Source organism: Papilio machaon, chromosome 16, assembly GCF_912999745.1.
Source record: "Papilio machaon chromosome 16, ilPapMach1.1, whole genome shotgun sequence".
Taxonomy (NCBI): Eukaryota; Metazoa; Arthropoda; class Insecta; order Lepidoptera; family Papilionidae; genus Papilio; species Papilio machaon.
In genome coordinates, this window is record NC_060001.1 from 3,273,222 (window position 1) to 3,301,220 (window position 27,999).

The 27,999-nt window shown below is 33.8% G+C and overlaps 1 protein-coding gene across 1 annotated transcript; it reads right to left on the reverse strand.

Annotated features, from left to right (window-relative positions):
• LOC106716492 (midasin) lies at positions 1–27,997 on the reverse strand. Its single transcript, XM_045681580.1, has 41 exons — positions 27,771–27,997; positions 27,296–27,552; positions 26,511–26,759; positions 26,014–26,315; positions 25,698–25,900; positions 25,093–25,256; positions 23,281–24,794; positions 23,042–23,207; positions 20,665–22,966; positions 18,654–20,382; positions 16,673–18,287; positions 16,027–16,241; positions 15,370–15,502; positions 14,330–14,957; positions 13,717–14,219; positions 13,383–13,559; positions 12,796–13,214; positions 12,431–12,570; positions 12,094–12,320; positions 11,392–11,612; positions 10,197–10,414; positions 9,743–9,913; positions 9,196–9,396; positions 8,573–8,787; positions 7,975–8,137; positions 6,412–7,550; positions 6,204–6,330; positions 5,984–6,113; positions 5,821–5,899; positions 5,501–5,714; positions 5,246–5,344; positions 5,003–5,176; positions 4,444–4,812; positions 4,134–4,308; positions 3,837–3,988; positions 3,220–3,345; positions 2,842–3,026; positions 2,314–2,519; positions 1,311–1,516; positions 796–1,149; positions 1–302 (listed from the first exon to the last, which is right to left on the reverse strand). Exons 1-41 carry the CDS (start codon positions 27,855–27,857, stop codon positions 114–116), a joined length of 16,143 nt encoding a protein of 5,380 aa, XP_045537536.1. The 5' UTR covers positions 27,858–27,997; the 3' UTR covers positions 1–113.
• Positions 27,998–27,999: the final 2 nt, after the last annotated feature.

Sequence of the window (27,999 nt, forward strand, 5' to 3'; positions counted from 1 at the left end):
CTAAAAGAAGCAAATACCTTATTATGCTACAAAAATACGCATAATTTGATTTGGCACGTCGATACAAGATTACTCATCTGAACGGCGTGCCAAGTGCCTTACCACGTTCAGTATTAACTGGATACATTGGCCGCTAACTCGAACCACTGTCGAAGTGCATCCCCGAGCACAGTTGGTAACGCTGCCAGATCCCTTAAGAGCAGGTAGAAGGGGAATGGGAACGCGTCAAGGTAAGATACGAAGCCGGACAGGGTATTCGTCACAGGGTCCATCACGGGTCGCCTGATATCCATTATTGAATCCTGGAACAAAAGGAGAATGAATTGTCTCTCTTTCTGATACACTGTACTATTTATCTTCCGTCTCTTTCGTGTAACGAAACGTAACTAATGTGACGTGCTAGAAAATTATAGACAACTTGATTAAAGACAATAAGTAATTTAATTTTGCCAATTGAAATATTAAGTGTCGGTGGCTCAGAGGTTAAGCACTTGACTTGCAATCTGCAGGTCCTGGGTTCGAATCCTGCCATGTACCAATGTGTTTTTCAATTCACGATTTACATATGTACATTTATCCGACGTTCTTACAGTGAAGGAAAATATCGTGATGCAAATGAAGTCAAACCGCACTAAGTCAATGTGTTTAAGGCCTCGTCACCCCTAACTTAGGGTAAGCTCCGATCCCCTCAGTGGGGACATATAGCGAGCTGATGATAATAAATTGAAATATTAAATGTTAAAACAATTTAAGTATTTTTGTCGTTTTAGTAACTTTAATATGATATTAGCTTACCTTATTATCAGGATTATCTATGATAATGTATACGCAGAAGATTCCTTGTTGTCTAGCTCGTCTTACAGCTTGTACGACGCGGGTCTCTCCTTCAGAGAAAATACCTCGACCATCGCTAACGATTACTAATAACTTGGCATTGATTGCGTCACTTCTTATATTCTGTTCATCAAAAAGAACTGTACAAAAGTCTAACAACTGAGCTATCTTTGTTTTCGTTTGGTCGAAGCGTAACTGATCCAGTATCTTAGCCCCGGAATGCTCTGAGAATTGTTCACTAAACGGATGGAGGAGGTTCGGCTTTTCACCGAAGCTGATCACGGCGAGATCTCCAGATTCTAGAAGATTCAATGCCTGGAATAAAAGAAATTATTATTTTTCGCTCTGATTTATCAAAATGAATTCAGAACTTGTATCGAAACAAGTCAAACAAGATTTAATACATTAGTTTTGGATATCGTCATGTCTCTGTATGGGGGGCGTGTGTAGGTCGGAAGGGGGAGGGCGAGGTATACCTGTGAGACAAGGGCGAGGCTCTCGAAGGCGAGTTCCTTGCTGCGGTTGTCGGCCATGGAGCTGGAGTCGTCCAGCGCGAGTGCGATCTTGTAGTCGCGACGTGCGGGCTTGGTGCGCCGCAACCAGATACGGTCTTTGCGAAACTGAGACGCAATATACGGGATAACGCGACGCATGTTGATCGCGCGACCAGTGCGGAAGTCACCTGTGAAACAAAAAAAACTTGTGAGCCGTCATGGGACGCCTGGCAGATGTGAAACATCGTGTGTGTACAAGTAATATGCATAAAATATTATATATTATAATTAAATAAATAATAATAATAACGATAATGATAATGATGATAATAATGATATGAAACTATGGAACTCCTTACCTCTCTCTATTAAATGCAGTAAAAGTATTGAATCATTTAAAAAACATGTCAAAGATCACTATCTGCAGCTCTAATTTGGCTATATATTGCTGAAATATTGTATTATTTTATTTTCTCTTATTAATATTTCTATTGTTTTTATTTATATTTCTTATCACTGTTCGTGTGCACCCTACCGATTTGGTTTACTTAGCTTAATTTCTACCCAAAGGTTGTCTGGCAGAGATCGCTGCTTAGCGATAAGACCGCCTATATATATGTAAACCTCAATATAGCGTGGCGACCCGTCGCCACGTCAACGATTCGGTTTACAAGTGATCCTATAGATGTTTTACATCAAAAAACTCTTACAAAGCAATTCAAAGTCATGTAATTCAATAATTAAGGCGCGATTGGAGTTTTTTGAGAACCGGAACGTTATTTTTACATTTAAATGTTAAATTACAACAACGAATTGATACTTTTACTAAATAAGAGATTAGTAATTGCTTTTCAAGAGGATAAAAAACCTGGTGTAATTAAAGACATTTCTTTAAATCAAATAAACATCCGTCACAATTGGAATCGAGGCAACTTAGTAAGAATTTAATACGAAGGAGTCTTAGCAAATTAATATTAGTACAGACCTGCTCGTCGCGAGCGTCCCGTGGGTTCCAGCACGAGACGCAGCCGCTCGCAGAGTGCGCGCGCGGCGGCGGCGGTGTCTCGCCACGCGCCGCGCCACGCCTCCACTGCGCCCGCGCACCGCCTCCCGCCCACTCTCAAGTACTCGCGGATGCTCAGGTACTCCTCCATTGATATATCCTCCGCTGCTTGCACTTCATCCTCTAATCTGAAAGTGTAGTATGTAGGTTTAATGTGAGGAATCTAAACATTAGCAACAATCAGTTTATTTCTATCAACATTGTGTAAAGATAAAAAATAGAAAGAAATTTATGATAAGTTAGTAGGAACAACGAAACGGTATAACTGTTTGTAAATATCTTGACGGCCCAAGGTCATCGGCGCATCCGCAGTGCCCGAGCATCTCGCTACGCCACGCTAAATATAAAATTGTATTCTATACAGCGACTCGTACGAAGTTAAGAGCTGCCAAGATATATGAAAACTATTATACATATTTGCTTTATTTAAAAAAAAACCTGCTTTCATACTTCGTATGATAAGTAGTGTCGCGGCCGCGCGGCACGCCGGCAGTGAGCACAGTCTCCCCCTCCACCTCCACTCCAGTCTCTCCTGTCGTCTCTTCTCCACCTTCCTTTTTGTTACCGGACTTCTCTTCTTCTTTCTCTTGTCCGTTCTTCATTTTCTCCGGTTTTATTTCTTCAGACTTCTCTATCTGGAAAGCAATATTATATTTTATTGTATACATTACGTACCATAAATTAAATTTTGCAATTCTGATATTGCTATTAATTTATGTATCCTGTATTAACTTGTAATAGTAGCTCTTTTTGTATTTGGGACGGTAGAAGACCCTTTTTATATCAATATGTGGAAAATAGGATGCAGAATGTCAGTTCTTCTCTTACTTGCAAATCATCGTCATCAACATCCATGGGCACTTCCTCATTGTCTTTCATCTCTTCTCCGTCTTCGTCTTCTTGCTGCAGCGTCGGCTGCTCATCCGCTTGTTCCTTGGTAGCTGCGTCGATCGCCTAAAATAAAATATTGTTACGAACGTACAAAGTCACGTGAAACCCTTTACTCAACACTAGATAGCGTTAGAGGTACTGTTGTGAAATTATAAAACAGGAAGAAGAAATGAGTCATCTTTCCGGAAGCGTCCAAACCGGTCGATGACGTTCGCGCCTTTTGGAAACGTTCCAGAAAGGAACTTTCTGGAATGGTCTCGGACTCGACTCGGCCTATATAAATAGCCGCAGGGAGGTGAGGGAGTCAGTTCAGTTTGAGCTACCTTCGAGGCGACTTCGAAGCGACAACCAGCGATACAAAGGAAACCTACTAAAGTCTTCAAAAGAGTCAGCAGTATTTTCTCTCCAAATCCTTCGAACCCTAGCACGTAACAATATTTTCATTTTTATTCTTCAATGTTAAATTGTATCAAGTCACTTGAATTTTATATCTCGAAAGAACAAATTTTTAATTAAACAAGACCAATAATGTCAACTGTGATTTAATATGGTACCTGCAGGTCATCCTTCTTTCCTTGCTTGACGTGTTGGAATGCGTCAGCCTCCTTATCCGCGTCATTATCCGCGTCCCCGCCCTCTTCAGTGGCATCATCTTCCTCGACGTTTAAAGTGTGAGCCCGTTTCTGTTTTTGCTCATTCACCTCCCCTTAAAGAATTGACTAGCATTTAATTTCTCAAATTTATTTTCAGCCGAAAATTTTTATGTCTTTTGATTTCTTCAAAATGATATCAATTTGTGAACACAACGAAGTCTGTATTAAGAAGAAACAAATGAAAAATTTAATTCTTACCTAAAGTTCTTTTATCGTCAGTTCTTCCGGGCTTGTTTTCTCGTCGCTTCTGCTTATCTTGTGAGGCCTCAGCTCTCGCGGCTTGCTTCTCACCGCGATGTCCTCTGTCACTCTTGTCTAGTTCTGAACGTCCCGTTGACTGTTTATCTTCACCAACTTGCTCTTGAGCTTGTTCCTAAGATAAATTTCTTAGTATATTCAAGTCTATTTTTACTTTAGTTTTGTTATCAAATATTTTATTACAAGATATACTATACTATTATCTACAGTATGCAATGAGCATATAAATAAAATACTGTGTTATACTTACAGATGGTGCTGCTTCTTCGTCTTTTGCTTGCTCTGCATTAGTTTCCACATTATCGTTAACTCCGCGATCCATTTCCGCGTTCTCAGCTTTCTCACCCATTGAAGGATCCTCGCTTGAAGGATTAGCTTGAGGATTTGCTTCATGTTCTTTTTTCTCTACATTATCCTGTTCATTGATTTCATCTGGGTTTTTAGGTAACTCTTCCTCGTCAGGTTTATTTTCATTTTCTGGTAATTCAGGATTTTGTTCATCGTTCTCTTGTGGAATCTCAGCACTCGGATCTTCTTGAGAACCATCTTGATTTTCATCTTCTTGTTTGCTAGAATCTTCTTCGTCATTTTTGTCTTGGTCTTCTGCGTTTTCTTTTTCCTAACATTAAAAGTTTATTAAGTATAGCACAACACATTACATTCTGTAATATAGAAAGTGCAATGAATATTATTGTCATTAATGGAAATTTTCTGTAAGTCTGCAAATTTTCCCTATTAGAGTATAGTTTCTAAAAAGTGAGAGTGTCTATAGCTAAACCTTTTCATATTAATAAGTTCACTTATCTTACCTGCACATCATCCTTGTTTCCTTCATCACCATCATCATCTTCATCACTGGAAACTTCAAGTCCATTTTTATTATCCTTCTCTTCTCCGTCCTTCTTATCATCTTCATCATTTTCAACAACATCCTTCATCACATCTATTTCAAATGGATTTTCGGTTTCTGTTTCACCTTCCTCCTGTAAATAAAAATCTTTTAAATCTAATTACTCATAAGAAAATGTAACACATAATAATAATAAAAATACCTTATCTTCGCCTTCCTCTCCATCGACATTCATATCATCAGGCAACTCAAAATCTTCAGGTTCTGGTAGATTTTGTTCCTTGCCGTGATGTGGATCAATCTGTAGGAAAAGGTGGTGTTAAAATACTTGTTTCTTAATAAATATACAAATATACTTTACTATAATATCATTTAACTACCAAGTTAGTATAGTGGCTAGTTTAACAACACAAATAATTGCAAACTTAATTAAGTTTGTAAAATTTTCGTTACTAACATGATCATCATCAACTTCAGGTTCATCCATTTCGTTGATATCTTTCTTCTTCTTTTTGTCTTCACCTTCTGTGCCGTCGTCGGTCCCTTGCTCTTCTTCTTTAGCACCCATTTGTTTCTCGCCCGTACTCTCTCCTTTACCCTTTTCATCTTTATCTTTCTCCTGTTCATCAACGTCCTCCTCATCTTCCGAGCCCCAAATTCGTTGATCGAGTCTACATATTAAAAAAAAATTAAAGCATAGTTAGGAATTTAAAAGAATAAAGATTTTTGCAGAATATCTTAGGTGGTAAATTTATATAGATAATGTGTAGTACATACTTTTCAGCTGCCTTATCCGTGTCACCCATTTGCTTGTCGGCGTCGTCTTCATCGTCTTCTTTTTCTGAATCATCTCCTTCTACACATAACATTATAATAATTATTATATATTAACTCCCAGGCAATAAAACTTTTGTCTACTTCGAATACTCAAAGAGCTTACCCTTTTCTTCCACATCTTGTAAATGCGATTCAAAGTCGTCCGTCATATTTATTCCTTTTTCTTCTTCTTTGCAATCTTTGTCTTCTTCCTTTTTCTCTTCTCCTGGTCTTTGTGCATCATCTAATTGATCCTATACCATACCATAAATTGAAACATTTAACATTACAAGATAACTAGTAGGTTATATAAGAGGTTAAAGTTGTAATGAAATAAACCTTACCTGATTCTCTATTCTCTCGGAGACGTCCTTTTGACCCTCACCTTCGCCAAGTCCCATGCCACTGGACGTTCCCGGACCTTCGGCACCTTCACCATCTTCCATGTCTAAGTCGGATGGTTTACAGAAACTGAAAATATATTTAATTCATATAAGATCACATAAAGTATTAAATGAATCAAGAAAATAAAGGAATGAAGAAATTACCCACCCTTTGGTCGCCAAGTCGGAGAATATTTTCAAAAGCACAGATAGCATCTTGCAAGAGACTCTATGAACAGCAACCTTTTGCGATACGAAATATTGTATAAATAAAATAGCTTGTTCTAATATAGGAACAACTCTTGATACTGCAAGTTTGACATCTCCAATATGAGTCACCGTTGATATATATTCGACGTAATCAGTCAATAATCTGTACATTTTATTAATTAAAGCATCTAATTGTAATAATTTAACATCGTTCGAAAGATTCTCTTGTAAACGTTCTTTTAAGTGTTTATCTTCGAGCATTTCTTTGTTTCCACTTTCGTTTTCTTCAATTAATTTATCAATTGCATTTAAAACTTCAGATTCACTGTCATTTTTATCTATTGGCAAATGTTTTTTATAAAGTGACTGAATAACTAGAAGCATAGTCGCTATTAAATCTTCCGTTTCATTAACCAATTTTGTTGTATCTCCTTCCATTGATACATCATTAGATTGATCTAATTTGTCAAGTCGGTTGATTGTTTCTTTCAAATAAACGTTCAAGTTATTAAGACTTCTTAAGAAAGGATGTTGTGATACAAATTCATCATAAACAAGAGCTTTCAATGTGAATTGATATTCTTTTTCGATTTCATCTAATTTATTAATGATGGTATGTAAATTATTTTTAGCCTCATTTGCAACATCGATATGAGATTGAGAAAGTATCGGTAGTTCGAAAATATTTTGTCCAATTTGTTTAGGAGCTAATAATAATGACTTTTTGAGTAATGTTTTTTGTTTAGAAACTTCTGTAATTATGGATTTTACTGATTTATATAGAACATTCCACTCATCGCTTTTCTTGTAGCAACGAGTTATTGGTGAATTTGATACTACTGCATCAAATTCAGGATCACAGCTATCTTTTAAACTTTTTTCCGGACACGATTGCAACAGTACACAGAATTGATCAAGCAATATCGATGTGTTGGAATAACAATCCGAAAGAAGATTTAATTTCTCTTTTAATGTTGAAATATTTGATTCGGGAATTTCAATTTCCAATGCCGCCGTTAAATTGGAGGCTATCCTTCTTAAATCACAAAGTTGTCTCGAATGTTTTGCGACTGATTTTTTCTGTTTTATTGTTAATTTCTGTTAATAACAAAAAATATGACTAATGTAAATAATAATCATAACTGTAACCCGGGAACTTTAGTGCATTAAAGCATGTATTAATACATTCGAACTTGGATAAGTGAGAGTCCAAGGTACCGCGATATTTATATCACTTTTAGAGCTATCTCTCTAACTCCAGTTTTTCGCTTATCAAGGTCATCCGTTTGCACCGGATATTGACTCTCGCTTATCCAGGTTCGACTGTAAATAATGTCATCGCCCATTCTTTAAAAAAATAGGGACAACAAGACGTATCAATAAGATGGAAATGAATCGAAACCATAGTAAAATTCGTTGCCATGACTCTTGTACTATTACATATATATCTTTACAAGTTATTTAGACAGGATCAAGCTACAGTAAAAAAGTTTAAAATAGTTGAACATTTTATTTTTCTTACCATGAGTTGTGCTGAGAATCCTTTGCATCTCTCAATGTTCTGTATGCCGAGGTCTTTGTGAGGCGATGTCAAGGAAGTAGCCAGCAGTCTATGACGTGCTATGTTCCTCTGGAAGTATTTCTCACATCCCGACCATAGAAGGGACAATGTCGCATCGCTGCGTCTGTTAAATAAAAATATATTTTGTTACATTTTTTACTGAAATTTTATCGAAGTTTAATATTCATGACATACTGCCGAAGGAATAACGTTGCTCCATACAAACTTTGGATCCTCATTTTGGACCTTTAGGGGACGAATTTCGTAAAATCACGTCTTAGTGGTCACCTACGACGCAACAGGAGCATCTATGCAAAGTTACAAGTCTCTAGACCCAGACGTTTTGTCTGTGCGTTGATAGTTGTGTTAGTCAGTTTACTCTTTTGTGTATATAGATTTGTTTTTATTGTGTAATTTTCACAGTGGAATCCCAGCGTAAAATTTAAAACATCTTACTTCAATCAATACAATTTTGCTCTACAATATTCTACAGATTTAAAGAATTGTAAAAATTTTGTATTGTTTAAAATTTAATATAACTTCTTGATTTGTTTCTTACCTGCTCTTTAGATAATTCATAGCAGCATCCAGATCTACGGGAGGTATAGTGAAGTCATATAAGTCATCTTCAGCTGACAATATAACTAAGCCAGTGCGATAGTTCAGACCTATTTGAGACAAATATTTAAACAGATCTGCGAGAGCTTTCCGCTTCTGTTGAACTATGTTCTTTGCTTGAGATTTTTGTTTGTCTTTCGATTCTGTTGTATCCACCTAAAAAATATAATAAACTTGTTAAACGCGATTTTATTCCTTATTTCTTATGCTTTAGAGTTTGAATTTCTTTATCACAAGTATTCATTTAAATGTTACATCACTGACCACTAACCACACACCAAAGTATGTATGTATTTTGGTGTAGTAAGTATTTGAATGGGAAAAACGATAGAATTCATATATTTTACTAATATTATATAGATGGATGGATGGATCATTGTTTGAAGGTATCTCTAGAACGGTCCAACGGAATCTCGATGAAATTAGGCACAGATGTAGATTATAGTCTGGAAGAACACATAGGCTACTTATTATGTTTTTTTAATTCCACGCAGACAGAATCGCGGGCGACAGCTAGTGTTCATATATTTTGTACAGTTTTTTCTAACAAATGTTCTCACTTACGTCTAAAGAAGCCAAATGTGTATTTGTCTCAATAATAAGAGTAACAAAATCATCCAACGCCTGCACAAGCGAGGGGTAGCCAGAGTTAAACATTGTGTCCTTGCACAGGGACTTGGCTTTGTTCACCAACGCTGGGATTTTGGACAACAAACTGCCTTCGGGTATTATATCGCAAGGTTGATCTGCTTGATCTAGATATTTCTGGAAAAAAAATAGTTTTCATCATCATCATCATCAAATATTTTAAGACTTATCGAACATTACTTTTAGCCTGCCCAGTGACATTCGAAATTTTGAATGCGTTACCAAACCTTAGTCGACGGAAGATTGGACGTACACAAAGCGAAATTTTCCCTGTCTATGCATCCCCTCCACTGTCAAGTCCACTTTTCTTGCATCCTTTCCTTATAAGATCATTTTGGGAAGGGAAAGAGGACTAACATTAGGCTCACTTGACTCCTGTCTTCTGTGTGCTTGTGGAAACAGATGTTTCCTGTGGTCTACTGTTAATATAAAACGATGACAATTCGAAGTATAAGTGACATACCTTAATATGTCTGACAGTGACGATGTGGTTCTGGTGATCTATCATGTAAGCACCACCAGCTGGTGCATGCGGTCCAGTGACACGCTTGGGTCTGTCCCACAACCCCACGTGCTCCGTACTCTCAGATACGTTGTCCACAAGGTACGGTACAACACTCTCTTTTATAACATTCTGGAAACATTTTTCATATTAAATTCACTTCCACATCTAAGAATTATCTTTGTAATAGTTATTGAGTCATTAAATCTTTACAGATGCGTATAAGGACAGCTCTTTAAATTTTCTAACTAGACTTTTGTCTAGTTTTTTTTTTTGTGTCATCGCAATGTGGTAGAATTAAAAAGTAAAATTAGTAACCTCAATGAAATTCCATTCCTAAATTTGTGTAAAATCGCTTGGTAAAAACAAGTTAAAAAAAATCACAAAAATTAAATAAGAAATTGTAACAAATTACCTCAAATTCTTTAGTTTGCTTGTGTAATGCTTTATGTGCTTTTTCAACAGTATCTTTAACACTCCAGTAACTTAAATCTCTATCCCAAGTACAAATCTTGACAAAGTCTCGTAGTTTCTTCTCTATGGGCGTGCGCTTTTCCTTGATAGCGTTCGCAATTTGCATTGAAAATTGTGAATAATAGTTGTATGTGTTCCATAAGATTGATAGAAGTTCGTCTGAAAAAATAAAACAAATTAATAAGTAAAGTGAAAAATATCAATGTGTGCATATAAGATTGTCTATGGTGTCTTCTACTAAGAACCTCATAATATTTATGAACTATATTTTATTTTACTAATTAATTTGATCCCAACAAATAATGAATAACACATTCATAATATCCTAATTAGTTCCCATCTTATATCTTTATATAAAAGAAAGTCGTGTTAGTTACACTATTTATAACTCAAGAACGGCTGAATCGATTTGACTGAAAATTGATGGGTAGCTTAGAACTAGGAAACGGACATAGGATAATTTTTACCCCGTTTTCTATTTTTTATTCCGCGCGGACGGAGTCGCGGGTAAAAGCTAGTATCTATATATATATATATATATATATATATATATATATATATATATATATAACTCAGATCGGTCGAACTGATTTAGCTGAAAATTGATGGGGAGGTAGCTTAGAACTAGGAGACGGACATAGGAACTTTTTTGTCTTGTGTGCATTTTTTTTATTCCGCGCGGACGAAGTCGCGGGTAAAAGCTAGTCTTATATACAAAATAGTATAAAATATGAAATAACTAGCTTTTCCGAGCAAAATGAAAGAAAAAAACGTATCACAATGATCTATATCTATGCCAAATTCCAGCAAAATCCATGCAGCAGTTCTGGAGATACCTTACTACAAATATTCATCCATTCATCTAAACTTTCACATATATAATATTAGCAAAAATTAAGACTAGCAGTCGCCCGCGATTCCGTCCGCATTGAAATAATAAAAACTTAATTAGTAGCCTATGTGTTCCTCCAGACTATGTTCTACATCTGTGAAAAATTTCATCAAGATCCATTGAACTGTTCCGAAAATACCTTCAAACAAACATCCATCCATCCATCCATCCATCTAAACTTTCGCATTTATAATATTAGTAAGATTAAGATAGTAGTATAGTAGATATATAAAACTTGTCTTACCTCTCCTGGGACTTGGTTCCAGATGTATCAGATGACAATGATAGATATAAACAATGTTCAATCTCACTTCATATTCTACCAAATTAGAACTCTCCATAAATTCCTTTAGTACTGATATAACTCTGTTTGCTGTCACTGCTTCCTCATTTTGTGACTCAAACAAATAACTATTTACCACAGAGTATAAATAAAACCAATATTTGTGTGCTTCAGCTTGCTTCCTAGAAAATATTAAAAAAATATATTAATCCAATATTGTTTAATTTTACACAGGAATTAATACCAACAATATTTTATACCAGTGACTTATGGCGTAAAGAAACTGATTCTAAGTTTACGTCTGTAAAAAATGATTAATTAAAAATTAACGGAGTTAAATGGAAGTTTAAACGATCATCATCATCAGGCTCGGAGCCTTACCCAAGTTAGGGGTTTAAATGATCCGTAGGACTAATCGACCTACCGATCAATGTTTTTTTTCCAAGGACTCAATCGGCCCAAAGATATCTTTACCATTGGGCCGATAAAATTGGTAGATCGGCCCAACAGGAATCATCTTAAGTGAAAAAAGACACTTTAATCACCTTTAACCTAACATTAAACCCACACACAAAGTGAACACACACTTTGAAAATACGTACGCATGTACGTAATTCAACGTACGTATGTGCGCATACGCACGCATTTTCTTTGGCAAATTACCTGTTGTACAAATTGTTCAAGCATTCCTTCCAATGTGACATTTCAAGTTTTCTCCAATTTATAATCTGTTGGCCCACTTCGAGAGAGATATCTATCATGTTGTTAGTTTTGTGAGCATTCTTATTCCACTCCTCGATCTTATCACGCAACAGTTCTATACCAGTTAGAAACCGAGACACGGGACTTGTGATAGAAAAGTTTAATATTCTGTCTACGATAATCATTATCTGAAAATATACATAATTTTTTTTTAAATTTTCTTTTTCATTAATACACTTGAATTTGTCAGGAGAAAGAACTGTGACGAATAAATCTAGTTATAAGTTTATTCACTTACGTCTTTTAATGTGGGGAAGTCGGGCCATTGATCGAGTAAGTTATTGGTTGTATCCTTAACTCTCTGAAGTAATGGCAGGCATTGCTTGGTTTCAGAAACCCAGGCCGAGCGGTAAAAGTCTATCTTGGTACTTGATGATTCTGTTGCCAAATAAAACAAATTATAATATATTTCATATAGAAAAATTACAAAAAAGTTGCCATCTATGCAAACTTAGACAAATTTCATATCGTCCTTTCTTCCTTTCCTATGTCTAAGAACACATATATATATATATATATATATATGTGTTCTTAGACATATATATATATATTCTTTTTTCATTTTTAAGAGAAATTAAAACACGAGAATAATAAATAACTTACCACATCCATCTACTTTTTCTTTAATATCTGATAAAACGACCATCAAAGTGGGCGAAATTACACCTTCAAATTCTGCATCTAACGCTTCCCACGAGTTGTTGACTAACCGACTAAATATGGGATACCTCATGAGCAATGGACTAACAACGTTATTCGCCACCAATTTCCTGGGGGAGGGTAACCATTCCGCTGACGTCATATCATGAGCGAAGTTTGAATGCCATTTATATATCAATGAAACATCTTCATTAGTAATCAAATATTGAGATTTTTTCTTATCTTCACTTTGTAATTTGACTTTACTCTGTTCTAATGTCGGTGGTTTAAATTCGGCAAAATCTGATTCTGAATAAGACGGGAACATTTCCATTATTTCTTCTTGTGCGATTGCGTCCTCATCTTCGTCTTCGCATTTAGATCTAATATATAAGAAATTATTAAAAAAAAAACAACAACAATTACAATTATCACAAAATTACCAAACAAGTAAAATATCGTAATGGTCGACATGTACATAACGTTTCTCTGTTTATTTTAGGAATTGGATGGAAATGAAGTATAGTCTTAGGACAACATAGTATACTTACTTCGTAACATATAAAGCTTCGTCGTCTATTTTTTTCTTCTCAATGTCTTTCCGTTGCTTTTCCCAGGCATCGACAATAGCAGTTAATGTTTTCAATATTGCATCAAATGTAACTCTATCTACACTCTCAGATGCAACGCAACGCATATTTAGTTCTGATAAGTTCATTTTTAATGTTCTAAAAAAATTTTAAGTTTTAGAACAAAGAATACAAATTTATTGCAAAATATTAAACAAAAAAAAAACAGGTTTTATTACTCAGAGATTCAAATCTTTAAAGAATTTATAAATTCTTCCTTATTGTAATGGTGTAAAAATAAAAAAATAAAACTTACTCCAAGCATTCCAAATCAGCAGTAAACAAATCTTCTTCAGAAGATACCACACTTCTTTTTATCATTTGCATAAATGCAGACGTCACAAATCTATTCAGATAACTTTCTTTGTCATTTTGAGGTATCTTATTCGGATATTGCATTAGTTCAGTTAATTTTTCACATAAACCTGAACCTTGTTCAATTTTGACAACCATTTCTTTAATTATATCACTAAGAGATGTTATACTGTACACAACTTGAGATATTGAAGCTTGTAGAGGTTTTGCTAAATCGGGGAAAACCTCAGAATATATTGTTTCAATGTTCTTATAAAATGCATTTAATGAATGTAACCAAGATGAAGTTTCTTTAATTGTAGTTTGAGCATTTTGAATTATGTTTTTGTCGATTTTATTCGATTGGAAACAATCATATAGACTGTCGCAAGTTGCTATTAAATTTTTACATATTGTTGTTACAGTTTTTTGTGATAACACAGATTTAGTAAAATGTTTGCAATCCTGAAAAAAATTAATATTTTATAACAAAAAAAAAAAAATAGTATTTTTATCAACTTTAAATAAACCGATTTCAATGATTATTGTTATAAAATTTATATTAAATAAATTACCTTTGCAAAACTTCCATAAGAAGGTTCCTTTGGCCGGAAAGTGTTACCAGATGCATACTTTAACACCGCATTTGCTGTTTTTTCTTTCAGTTCCGCAATAATAGAGCAATAAGGATGTACTTTATTTAATCTGTCTTTATTTTCATTTAACTTTTCAATAGTCACTTCTGAACTTCTCTCTATATTTGTATTTTCTAAAATACATCCTGTGACAATACCATGGACGTAATATACATTTAGTAAAGCTTCGAACATTTTTACATCTTCTTCAATGTATTGAATTTTAAGACGATGTTTTTCAACATGGTCTATAGGACTTATTTCTGCCATTATCTTAAGAAGTAAGAAACTTGTTAATGCAGATAATTTCGACATCAGTATTTTAGCTTTCATTTTCATTGAATTGTCAGTATTTTTTAAATCAATTGACTTCAAGTTCTCATAAATCGAATTAGCGATTGAAATCATATCAACGAAAATGGTGTCGTCTTTAAAATATTTTGTTAGTTGCGATTCCTCAAAGCTATACATTTCTGTATTTGATTTGTTATTCTTGTCTTTAACGAAACAATGTAACTGATACATCAGTTGTTCATATTTTCTAGTTTCTAGATCAATATTAGATTTTCTGAAAATGAAATAATTTTATTTAACAGTATCCTAGCTTTATTTAAAAGAAGTTCGACTTCCAACCGAATCAACTTTACTTATTTGTAATTTTTCTGAATTACATTCGAAAAAATGTTTAGAACATCTGTAGCTCAGGGGTTAAACACTTGATTTGCAATCTGCAGGTTCTGGGTCCGAATCCCGCCATGTACCAATGTGTTTTCGATTTAAATATGTACATTTATCCATATAACACACAACCTTAACATAATACCTGAGAAGAAATTCAATGATATATATGAAGTCAACCAACTCGCACTGGACCAGCATGGTTTACTGTGCTCTAGGCATCCCTTACTTAATGAGCTGATGATGATGAGAAAATTTAGAACTATATAATATGGCAAACATTATAAGTATTATTTACTTACAAATTTAAGGTAGCAGCTGCATCTAACACACCAATATTCTTCCAGAGAACATCTCGTATGTTAGCGAGGTGCATTGAATACTCCGCACGATCTTTTAATGGTATTGATTCATACGCAAAAATATGACGAGAGTCTAAAATGTTACAAGTTATCAGTTTTTCTTTTTGAAATTAATTAACGTTGAGTCTATATTTTATTTAATGCTAGTTTAGTTAAATGTTTGTTAATGGAATCCCTTAAACTAATTTCCGGTTCCAATTCCTAGCGGCTAGTGTTTAATGATAAAAGTCGAGTTTTGTTCTTATTGTCAGGGCAGAATTAAAAAAAAAAGTAGTATTTAATATTCCCACACACATTAGTCCTGTCAAATTGGTCAAGTCGTTTCGGGGAATACCCGGAACAAACGCGGCTTTACAGACATACAGATAGACAGACAAAAATTTTGTTATCAACAACGTAAATATATCCTGTGTACAAAATTATAAGTTTTTTTTAAATATTACAAACATACAATCCAATTTTATTAACATGTATAAATTTATTGGACAATATACAATAAGAAACTGTTTAAGTAATAATTAAATGTCTTTGAGTATGCCTGAGTAAGTAATAAAATTAATTCAAATAAAACTAGTAATATATTAAAATTTTACTTACTCTGATCGCTGGATATAGTAAGCTTCTGTACATAGAATGGCATCAATGGTAGATTTGAAGAGACCCGCTTCGTATTCAAAGGGACTGTTTCCATTGCGTTGTCTTCTTCAGTTTGATTTCCAGTATAGTTAAGGAAAGGCAATGGATATTGCACTGGCGATCGTATCAATAATTTGTATAACTCATCAATAAACTTCATAGGTATTGAAGACAATCTGAATTAGACACAAACAATACAATTTAAAATAACGCTTAATCATACTAATCTTACTAATATTATAAATGCGAATGTTTACATGGATGGATGGATGTTTGTTTGAAGGTATCTCCGGAACGGCTCAACGGATATTGATGAAATTTGACACAGACAAAGAATATAGTCTCGAAGAACACACAGTAAACTTATTAAGTTTTTTTAATCCCTCGCGGACGAAGTCGCGGGCGACAGCTAGTTTTGTAAATGTGAAAGTTATGATTGATATATGGATGTTTGGTACTACATATCTCCAAAACGGATCTAGATAAAATTTAGCACAGATGTAGAACACAGTCTGGAAAAACACATATATACTATGTTTTTTTTTAATTCAGTACGGACGAAGTCTAGGGCGAAAGCTAGTATGTTATAATACAGTTTTCTACTTACTTATTATGATTGATTTCTCCACTGTTTGTATATTGTATAACTTTTAAAAGACTCAAGAGTGTTGGCGGGAATCCTTTAGTTTCTTTACCTATATTCACTAAATTTACTAACAAATCGACAAAATTTTTCGTCAACGTATAATTTTTGTTGACCGAATTAATATCATTTATAATATTTAATAGATCAGATCTTATTAAATATATTATTCTTTGTATAACATATAGGTTAATTGGTAAATGTTTAATGTATATAGTAACTACATCCGAATTTCCAACAATATTACTCATATTATCTTGAATGTATTTTAAAGTATTTGGATCTGGTACATCTGTTACTAAAGTCAGATCTAAAATTGAAGTTAAATTAGAATTAATTTTTTCTAATTGTTTATTGATTGGTTGATCCATATCTAAAGTTAATGAATTATAAATTTCAGATCTTTGTATACATAAAGATTGTTCTGTTTCATTCTCATATAAATTCGGTTGACCGAATATTTTACGTAATTTCTTACTCAATTTAAGTATTGTTTGTGAATCGTTTTGATTGTTTAAATTCATTGTTGCTAAATCTGTATTGAATTTTTTCAAATCTTTTCCTGTTATTTTTGCTAGTTCTAAAATTAGATGCTTTTGTAACCATCTTCTGTGTACATTGAGCAATGGTATAATTTCTTCTTTTAAAATTGGCGTATTATTTTTTGTTAACTCAAATATGGGAAGAGAACATATTTTAAGGAACCTATTTCTCCAGTTTAACAGTTTAATTATTTGACAAACATCTTTATCGTTGCATGAATTTTGCATTTTTATAGCTTTGACAATTTCTTCATCGACTAATTGAAGATATATTTTGCAAAATTTCAATATCGGATATTCGATAAAGTCATCTATTATTTCCTTTGACAGTACTGCTTTTGAGTACTCAATTGCTGTAAATTGATTTCCTCTTTCTAATGTTATTTCTGTTAACAATTTTTGTAATTCGTTATAAAGCAAAGTAAATGCAGCATTAGATTTTAAAATTATATCAACATTTTGCTCTTCGGATTCTGGATAAAATCTCTGATATGTCAATAAATTATTTTCATTATTCCGTACAAAATTATAAGCTTTTTCATTGAGTTGATTCATCAATGGTAATTTATTTTTCTTAGATTTCAAACATTCTTTAATTACGTAGTATAATATTTGCAAAGTATCTTTTGAACATTTTTGATATGCAACGAGTATATTAAAAAGATAGCACCAACCGTCTTGATTTTCTCCCTCAATATTTAATTGTTTGATAAGTGGGAATGCAATTTGTTTCCCAATTTCATATGTTGAATTGTTACACAGTCCTTTAACAGATAAAGTATGAATCACATCATTAGTATATATTTCATTATATTCTGCATTCTCTAGTTCCTTTTCCAAAGATTTGAGCATATTATTTTTCATCTCAGCCAATGATACGTTGATATTAGAGATAAAATCACTACCAGTTCTAGGTTTTATGTATACATCAGAGAAAGCATTTAGTAAAGCTGTTTTATATGAGATACCGCGGAGAATTTGTTGCAAAGTCAAATGCGAAGCTTGTATTAAATGTGATACAGTTGGTCTCTCCAATCCTATAAATGAAAAGATTGTAACTAATTTATACTGCAAAAGATATGACAGATTTCAGCGATTAATAAATTCAGAATAACTTCGAACATGGAAAAGCGAGAAACCTCTATAAGCGAGAGTCATTGGTCCCGACGGTCCTTTCTAAGCGAGAAAAATATCGCGGTCCCTTGGACTCTCGCAAGTGCAGGTTCGATTCCATTTTAGTAACAACTTTCTGTAACTTATAACAATAAAGTACCTCAAGCAGCTTAAGTAGCTTAAGCTAATTTTAGCTATAAACAATGTGAAGTTAAATAACGAACTTTTTTTTCAAGCACAAACTGAACAAATTTACAAATTAAGTAAGAAAAGCAATATAAAAAGATTACCTTGAATGAACGTTGTCATCAGTTCATGACATTTTATGCATATATTGAAATATTTTTCTGGAAGTTCACATGACGAGAGTAGCGCTGTTAAGTCCAAATATGGCATACTTTCTGATAAACTTGTCTCCATATCAGCTGACCTCAGCATAAATAATTCCACACCTCTATTTCTCATTGCCCTCGATATCTCACCATACTTAGGGTCCATAGTGAAAAACACTCTAAAATTTGGATGCGGTTTAATTTCACTTATTTCTCCTCTCTCCGGAATACTTAGTACTCCATTTGGTTCCAATAAACCATTAAGTCTGTCCAATACAGCTGCTGATGTTAAATTTACATTGTCCAATAGAAGCCATGATCCTTCCATCAATGTTTTAACAAGTAACGAATCTACCCATTCAAATTTACCTCCAGCATTTACTGAATATGACTGAACTTTTTTCAGCAAATTGTTCAGTTTATTTATATTTAATTGCACTTTATCAGCTATATCATTAGATAAATTCCTCTCTAGTAATTTGTGACAATGTTTCAAAAGGAATTGTACTTTAGTTTTAAAGTTTTCATTATCATCAACAGACGAATTTTGTACAAAATTGCTTTGTAATTTCTTATAATCATGGAGATTGCTAAGTAATCTATTTCCTTTCCATTTTTCAATTTTTTCCGTCAACCATAGATTACGTAGAGTGCTTTGCGTTAGTGTTTCCACTGCATCGTAAATGTTTTCAAGATTTCTATTATAATCAACTTGTTCGAATCCGCCTAAAAGATCGGAAACATCCATAGCTGATGTAACTGGCAACACATGTAAATCATGACCAGTTAAATCTGCTAATATTTGAATAACACTGCTTTTTCCTGTCGACGATGACCCGACTAATATTGTCAGCCAATTCATTTTTACATTTTGTGCAACTGACTTTAGTATCGGCATTTGGTTTCTTAACACCAATAAGTTCGATTCTAATGCGTGTTTATTTTTAAATGCCTTCTCATTGTTTCTTTTTAAATTTACATCTCCGATGATGATTTCTTCATCTTTTATATTGAATTGTGGATTTGTGTCACTTCTTGGATATTCAGGGCAGAATATTTCGTCGTAAGCTTTAATCATTAGATTTTTATCTTCAATGGTTCTCATGCGGTTGACATATAGCATGTCTACAAACTTTCCAGGTGAAGCAGTGTTGCCAGCATTTAAATCAGCTATTAGAGATTCACACCATCTTTGTATGTCTCTTAAATTCATTTCCCAGGGTCCTCCTCTGTGACCCCATAGTTGGATTTCGGTGATTTCGTGAGCAATTTTGCAATTGAAATTCACTATTCTATGTAAAATGTCTTTAGACAATGTTGCATACTGCGATTCAACAATATATATTAAATCTTCTTTAGTCAAAGTATCAATGTAGACTTGCGTAAAACGATTCAAGAACGAAATAGGTAGCCCTCTTCTAGCACCACCTTGTTTTAGTGGATTTTGGCAAGCAAATAATTTAGTTTCTTTCTTAACTTTAAATGTTTTGCCCAATTCAGGAATGAAAACTTCTCCTCTATGATCGAGACAGGCGTTTAATCCTTCGAGAACAGGCTGTGGAGCTAGATTAAGTTCGTCTAGTAATATCCAATCGCCATTTTGAAGAGCGCTCAGAAATGCTCCCTCTTTGAATACAAATGAACCATCTTCCGCTGGCAGATCGGTACCGAATAAATCTGTTATATCCTGAAATAAAAAAAAAAACTATACAAAATATCAAATTATATTAAATTTTAAATTAACATCCTTCCATTGATATTATCTTTATACATAAAGGAAAGTAGTGTTAGTTACATCATTTATAACTCAAGAACAGCTCAATCGATTTGGCTGAAAAATAGTAGGTAGGTAGCTTAGAACCAGAGGACAGATGTTAGGTACTTTTTAACCAGTTTCCTTTTTTTAAGTTCTAGTTGAAGATAAGAAAATATATTTAAGAAACTAAACACCTACAAAGTTAACACTTACTGTTTGGTCACTCAAATTAATGCGAACCACTTTATGACCGGAAGATTTAGCTAATGCAGTCACTAAGCTTGTTTTACCAACTCCCGGGTTTCCTTCTAGAAGTATAGCTTTATTTAACTGAAGACCTCTTAGTAATCTCAATGTATTCGATCCAGTTGTGGGAGCAGTAAATGTGAAATTCTGTTCAATATCACTCTGTTTCACATGTGGTCCTACTTCAATGTAAAAAGGTTTTATACCAAATTTCTTATCATAACATTCAGCGTGTAATGTTGATGTATTGATAGACAATAAGCTGTTCAAATTCTCAGAGCTTTCATTAGCAAAAGATTTGATTTGATTCATAAGGAAGGTAGTCGCAGATTTTCTTAATAAAGTCAATGCTGACGAATCAATATGTCCCGTTAAAGCTGTACCGAAGCAATCCAGAAACGTCATACATGCACCGTGAACATACGCTTCTGGTGTATCTAGTAGTCCTTTAGTTACTGTTACATTAATAAATTGCACCCATGATAATAAATCACGGATACTGAATGGAAATTTATTCGTTACTTCAGAATTTTTCAACCAAGTCGTGAAATCTAATATGGAACTACCGATTCCAGAAGTTCCATCTTCCTGGTTCCCTAATGCGATCCCTTTCTCGACACTTTTCTCTAAAACTTTTAATAAATCCTCTCTCGATGTGACATTATCGCACCATATTTCTGTAAATCTATTTCTCAGAGCTGGCGAAAGCTCTTTCTTACCGAAATCACCTCCAGGATTCATAGTACCTATAAAATGGAAATTTTTCACAGCAGTAACTACGACAATATCTGATCCGTCGTTCATTCCTTTTTCTGCCAACACAAGTTGTCGTTCGGGTTCTAATAAAGAATTTAATCGTTCTAATACACTGTCATCTGCCAGAGATATTTCATCAGCTAAGAACATATGTCCTTGTTCCATTGACAAAATCAAAGGTCCGTCCACCCATTCAAATAATCTGCCATCATTCTTGTATTGTCGTACTGGACGAAGACCACCTAGGAAATCGGAACTTTCTGTGTGCATATGACAGTTCACCGAAAACAGTTTTCGATTGCTTAAAGCGGCCAGGACTTGGCATATTGTGGTCTTACCACAACCAGTTTCACCAACTAGTAACACCGGTTCATCAAATATAAACGCTTTAGCAATTAACACAGCCAATCTCCTCATATTGAAAGTCCAAACCACATGAGAAAATTCTTCGAGATTGTTATTGATAATAATCTCCAAAATAGACTTGGTTACAGGAGACGTATTCTGATGGAAACTAAATAAATTGTCAGGATCAACTTTCCTTTTTACATGTTTCTCAATGACTTCTTCTATTATGGATCTTTCATCTGTTTGGCGAACTTTACCAGCCAATATCAAATATCCTTCATCAGCAATGTGTTGGTCCCAGTCGTAGAATTTATCTTCGGTTAATATTTCTTTGGATGCATGTTTATATCTATTTCCCCATCTGAATAAATCTCTCAAAGTTATAAAACCATCTTTTCCTTGTACCGCGGCGGAACCTCGTCGTCTAACTTGCAAATCCGCCATCACTGCGATCATCTTTTTAGTATAAGTTGGTGGAACATGACATCTCTGATGAAGAATTGTCTCCAATTCTTTTCTAGGTATCTCATCAAAATGAAGTTCGACAAATCTGTTCCTGAACGCTCTCGATAACATCTTTCGACCACCGTATAATCCTGGCGGGTTTTGTGTTGCGAATAACATGAAATTTGGATCTGCCTTCACGACCTGTTGTGTTTCAGGTATGAATAATTCACGATTGTCATCGAGAACTCGATTAAGCGCTTCGAGTACATCACTCGGTGCTAAATTAAGTTCATCCAAAATGATCCAGTAACCTTTCCTCATAGCCTCAACAAGGACACCTTCTTTGAAAACTAGATTACCACTAGAATCTGTAGCGTACGATCCGATATATTCTTGCAAATCTGTATGTTCGTGGTTATTTATTCTGACACAGTAATTTCCAGATGCTTTAGCTATATATGTTATCAATGATGTTTTTCCTACAGATGTATCACCTTGTAATAATATTGGTAGTCGACCTAAAGACACAATACGAGCTATGTCCCTAAGATTTTTTCTAACAGTTGGCGTCAAAATGTATCCATCGGGAATGTCAATTTCCAATTTCCCTTGAGGAATCCAATGTCCTTCGAAGAGTAAATACTTTTTGCCTTCTATTTGTGGTTCGGGAATAACTTGGTTCAGAATTGAAACAACATTTCTTTTACCAATGATGGCTCTGAAAAAAAAAACAAGTATTAAAAATTCGTAAAATATTTGAAGGATAATTTCACATTCATTGATGAATACTTACTTGGCTATAAGAGCCTCTACTTTTGGATGTGAGGATCTGTCAAGTTGTGTTAAAAATGAAAGGCAAAACGCTTCATATAAAGATCTTGCCACAGTCCCACATTTCGCTTTTGCTGCTGCAGTTAACGCACGACATAAAGTTCTAAGTGAATAATGCGGCGCGTTACCTAATAAAATTAATAACAAATAAGTATATAAAAAGGAGTATGTAAGATAATAAAGCATATGAAATGTACATACCAGCTCCATCAACTAAGCTCAATTTAGCTTCTTTCTTTACGGTGGAATAAAAATTGTAAATAGCATCCAACATCGCTCTACTCAAGTTCATATGATACAAATAGTCGCCTATAAGTAATATCAGATCGTTTCTTTCTGTCAATTCATCAACAAAAAATTCTGTAAAACGATTCCTCAATCCAACCGGTAAATCTTTTTTACCCACATCTGTTGCTGGATTCATACAAGCGAAAAGAGTGAAATCGGGATGCCTTTTAATAGGTACTTTATCACCTTTCTCCAGTAAATGTACGATTTCGTTTTTATCTTCCAATAAACCGGCGAGACACTCTAATATTTCAGCCGAGGCCAAATTTATTTCATCAAGTAAAACCCAGTATCCTTCTTGCATCGCTTTCACTAAGGAGCCTTCAATAAATGCAAATGTCAATCTAGTTGCCGCTTTAACTTGTTGTTCTAATTTTGTAAGCTTGTGGCCGAAAGTAAGCCATGTCTTTAACTTATTTTCCTTTCTTTCTTTATCTAAGCGAGTAACTGCCGCTTTATAACTTTGTTTCATCAATGTTACAAGAGCTAACCAGTTTTCTGTTTCATAACACATTTCTATATGTCCTAGAAATTTTTGATTCTTATCTACATTGTAGAAACCTTTGAATAATTCTATGAATTCAATCTTAATAGGACGGATAACGAACTTTAGATCTACCGGTTTGTAACCACCGAGTAGATCGGCCGAGTCTGATTGTTGATTCATATTTATAACGACTAATTTATGTCCCGTTTGCTTTGCTAGATATTGTACAGATGAAGTTTTTCCCGTACCAGTTTCACCAACCAAAAGTACTGGTTCATTGGAAGTAACGCAACAAGCTATACGTTCAAGTAAACAAGCAGATTGTCTAGTAAACGAAAACACTTCTTGCTTGTCATTGAAATTTATTGTTTCCAAGCTTTTTTCTATCCTAGGTACTTTAGCACGGCCTACTTCCAATGATGTTGGGTTAAGAGATACATGAGGTTTGTAATGTTTCATATAGAATTCAGATTTAGTTTCAACAATTCCTAGACAGGTGCCTATTTTTTTGGCCAATTCCAATCTATGTACGGGTGATGACACCGAACATGTGAAAATATCTAAAGCGTCTTGTAACACTTTTAATGCAGATTCGGGACTGGCTACTTTAAAATCTATGACAGCTCTTGAACACCATTTCATCAGATCTCTAGTTGACATAAGTCTAGATCCTCGTAATGATACTAAATTTGTTTCTTTATCTGTATTGGGAACAGTTTCAGTAGTTTGTAACGACGTATCGTGACTTCCTACAGAAAACATCATGAACACTTCTATAATTCTGGGACATATTGTTGTAAGACTGGGGTATAATGTTTGTACTATCTCAGCCAGCTCAGACCTTGACAGTGGTTCCACATTTATCTGAGTTAAATGTCTTTGCAACAATGTACTTGAATTAGACATCTTTTTTTGGTAACCATAGTTTGTTGTTACTGTTCTGTGAATAAAATCAAAAGGTTTACGGAAATATTCAAGTATTTATTAATTATTATTTTCATTATGCTATCAAAGTTAAAAAAAAAACATTGTGTTAACGCTTTTAGATATTAAACAATCTATAAATCTATATATATAAATCAAATTGAAGTGTTTATATGTAATATCAAGAAATAAAAACATTTTCCTTGTTGATAACGAAAAACCAACTTTTAAATTCTTTATCTCTCTGTACCGACCGATACTGAAACACAATTCTTATATGACATTTATTTATAATTTGTATCAATTAAACATACCTCTGTGTAACAAATAGTTGAAAGCCTGGTGTTACAGGCAGCGCATCTCTATAGCCCGGCACACACAATGTGTTCCTTTCCAACAGAGAGCTGAGAGTCGATGCCACATCTAATGCGGCGCAATCTATATCTTCTAATAACAACCAATGACCATTTTGTACCGCCTAAAATAATATCAAAGGATGTTGATAACAAACTCAAAACCTAAACTTTGTAAACAAATGACACTATTATGGTCAGTTTACATTATTCCAGTGGATTCCAGTGCGGGATTTCACTTTCCCAGTAGTAATCAATAGCTGGGTTTTATCATTGGACTGGAATAATGTAAACTGCATCACCTACTTACTAAACATAATATGTTTTTACAATACCCTTCATTGATGGTATTACAACTAAAAACGATCTTCTTTAGGAGTTTTAACAAAATAACACTATTGAAGAAGTACACTAACTTATTTTAAAAAAAAAAGATAGTTCCGCAGGTCCTAAATGCAGGCGATTTCAATCAAGAATCTTGATAGATCTGGCTAAATAATTTAGTAACATCTAAGCCAATTATTAAAACCTTTAAATTAAAAAAAAAACATGATAAAAAATGATACCTCAGTCAGAACACCAGGACTCCAAATAAATTCACCGGGCACATCAGTACATTGATGTGAGCCAAGTAACATACGGGAGTCAGTTTGATCTCCCAGTTGAATCTTTTTGAAGGCGACACCCTTTCTCCCTGTGATAGCTGCCAGATGTTCCACAAGAGAAGTTTTTCCGGACCCCACTGGACCCATTAGAGATAAAGCTTTTCCTGTAAAGTAAAAGATTCCATATATTGTTATATGGTACTTGTTTATTTTCAAATTTAATAGAAATCACATATTTATCCCAGAGATTTTAGCAAATTAAATTAATAATATTTACCTGAGGCTACAGCTAAAGCTAAGCTCCTCAAATTATTTATAGTTGATGTAACAGGAACTAGGATACCATTCTGAACATTAGTTTTATCATAAACTGGCAACATTATGCCATCTATGTTAACAACACTAGCCGTAGATAAATCAGTATTATCAGTGTTGCCTTCTATAGTTAATGCATCCTTGTTTTTAATTGCGAAATTTATCTCCATACAGTCATCATCAGATATATTAAGGTGTTTAGATAATAATTTTGACTGAATTTCTGTCATATTTGTTAATATAGCCATGCATTCTTTTACCATCCTGAAAAAATATATGTACATATATAACTGCCTAGAACAATTAAATATGGCAAATCTTTATAATGGGTTTTCAAACACACACATAATGTTGTTATCTCTACTGTTTTAAATAGAAAGAAAATGATGATAGAAGCTTTTTGGCACCAAACACAAAAATTAAAATAAAATAATTAATAACAGAATTAATTAACCTTACCATTTTATTTCAGCATTCTCATGATAGCTGAAGTTGGTAACAAAGTTTGTCCAATCCCATTTTGTTGAGAACTCGTTGGGCAATTTAGTAAGTAATGTATAGCAGCAGTTCACAATTCTGTAATCACTTATCTTTTGCCTGCAGTTCAAGAGTCTGCGTTTCTTTGGGGCAACATTGTATGAATCCTCATGATGTATAAATACCTCGAATGGTGGTACAGTGTTGATTTGAAAGTATTTGAGTGTATACCTGCATCATAAAATTGATTTTAAATATCGGTCATACAAAATTATGCTCAAATACAATCACAACGTAAAAGTTACGAAGAATTAAGAAGTTAAATTTAAGTAGATTTTTGTAATATGTTTTTGATCTATTTCGATGACTAGATGCATGTAAATCAGCTCTGAATGAGTTCAAAAGTTCAGGTCACATAGACTTGAGCTATAAAGCTGAAAGAACTAAATTGGCATCTAATGTACTAAATACTATGTACTATAACTATTTGAGGCAATGAGCTGTGTGCCTGGTAACTCACAGTTCACAACTTTAATTATAATTCCATATTGAGCTGAACTGCTAGCTGGTTCACTGATCTACTTTACACATATGAACCATGAGTTAATCCACAGGTCATCAATTTTAGTTGAGTTACCAATGACTAACTATTAAATTAAATTTACTTTCTAACACAAACAAAAAAGTTAAACAACAGAATCTTTTTACACAATGAATACATAGTTATGAACTGTGTAGATAGATATTTAGGTAAAAATAAAACTTACTGAAGTATGTCAGGATGATCGCACAATGTAGAAAGTATGATGGAAAATTCCAAATGGTTGGTTTTCTCCGAATCATTACATAAATCATAATTAGAAGTAGAAAATACAGGTTTTAATTGTATTCTAGCTGATACAAGAGCTAACAATGAATTGGATAGGTGTTTTCTAAATAGTTTAGCATCTTCAAAGTTCAGAATATATTCAGACAATATATTTATTGCTTCTGTGATATCAATAGTTTTCTTTTGCAATGCATCCTAAAAGGGTAAAATACATATTATGAATACCAATTAGGAATAAAAAATACTTTGTACATACTTTATTTACATTTTTTTTTACTTTGTATGTTAACTATTGTACAAGTTTCTAGTTCATTTGAAAAAAGTTTCAGATTTGGTTCTACGAAATAGTTTCTAGACAATGTTAGCAAAGTATTTCTCTGTAAATACATTTTTCTTAAAACTAAAGAACAAACCTTAACATGTTGACATGTTTTAACTAAATCACAATTTGTAGTCTCTCCTTCTATTCTCCCAATAGCCGCTATTGTATTTTCACACATGTTATGGTCCCGCTAAAGCGGTTTTGTAAGTTTCTTTTTACTTTTTTATTCTCAAAAATATTGTAAAATAAGTTTGACCGGTACAATAAACCATGCTTCGCTCCAATTTCACTCGCACGTGTTGTGGTTTTGTACAGTGTTT

Coding starts and splice junctions, on each gene's coding strand:
- LOC106716492 (XM_045681580.1), bottom strand. CDS start 27,857: ATGTGTGAAAATACAATAGCGGCTATTGGGAGAATAGAAGGAGAGACT. Junction 11,613..12,093: donor TTGAACAATTTGTACAACAG/GTAATTTGCCAA, acceptor AATATTTTCTAG/GAAGCAAGCTGAAGCACACA. Junction 5,177..5,245: donor GAGAGGAAGGCGAAGATAAG/GTATTTTTATTA, acceptor TTTTATTTACAG/GAGGAAGGTGAAACAGAAAC.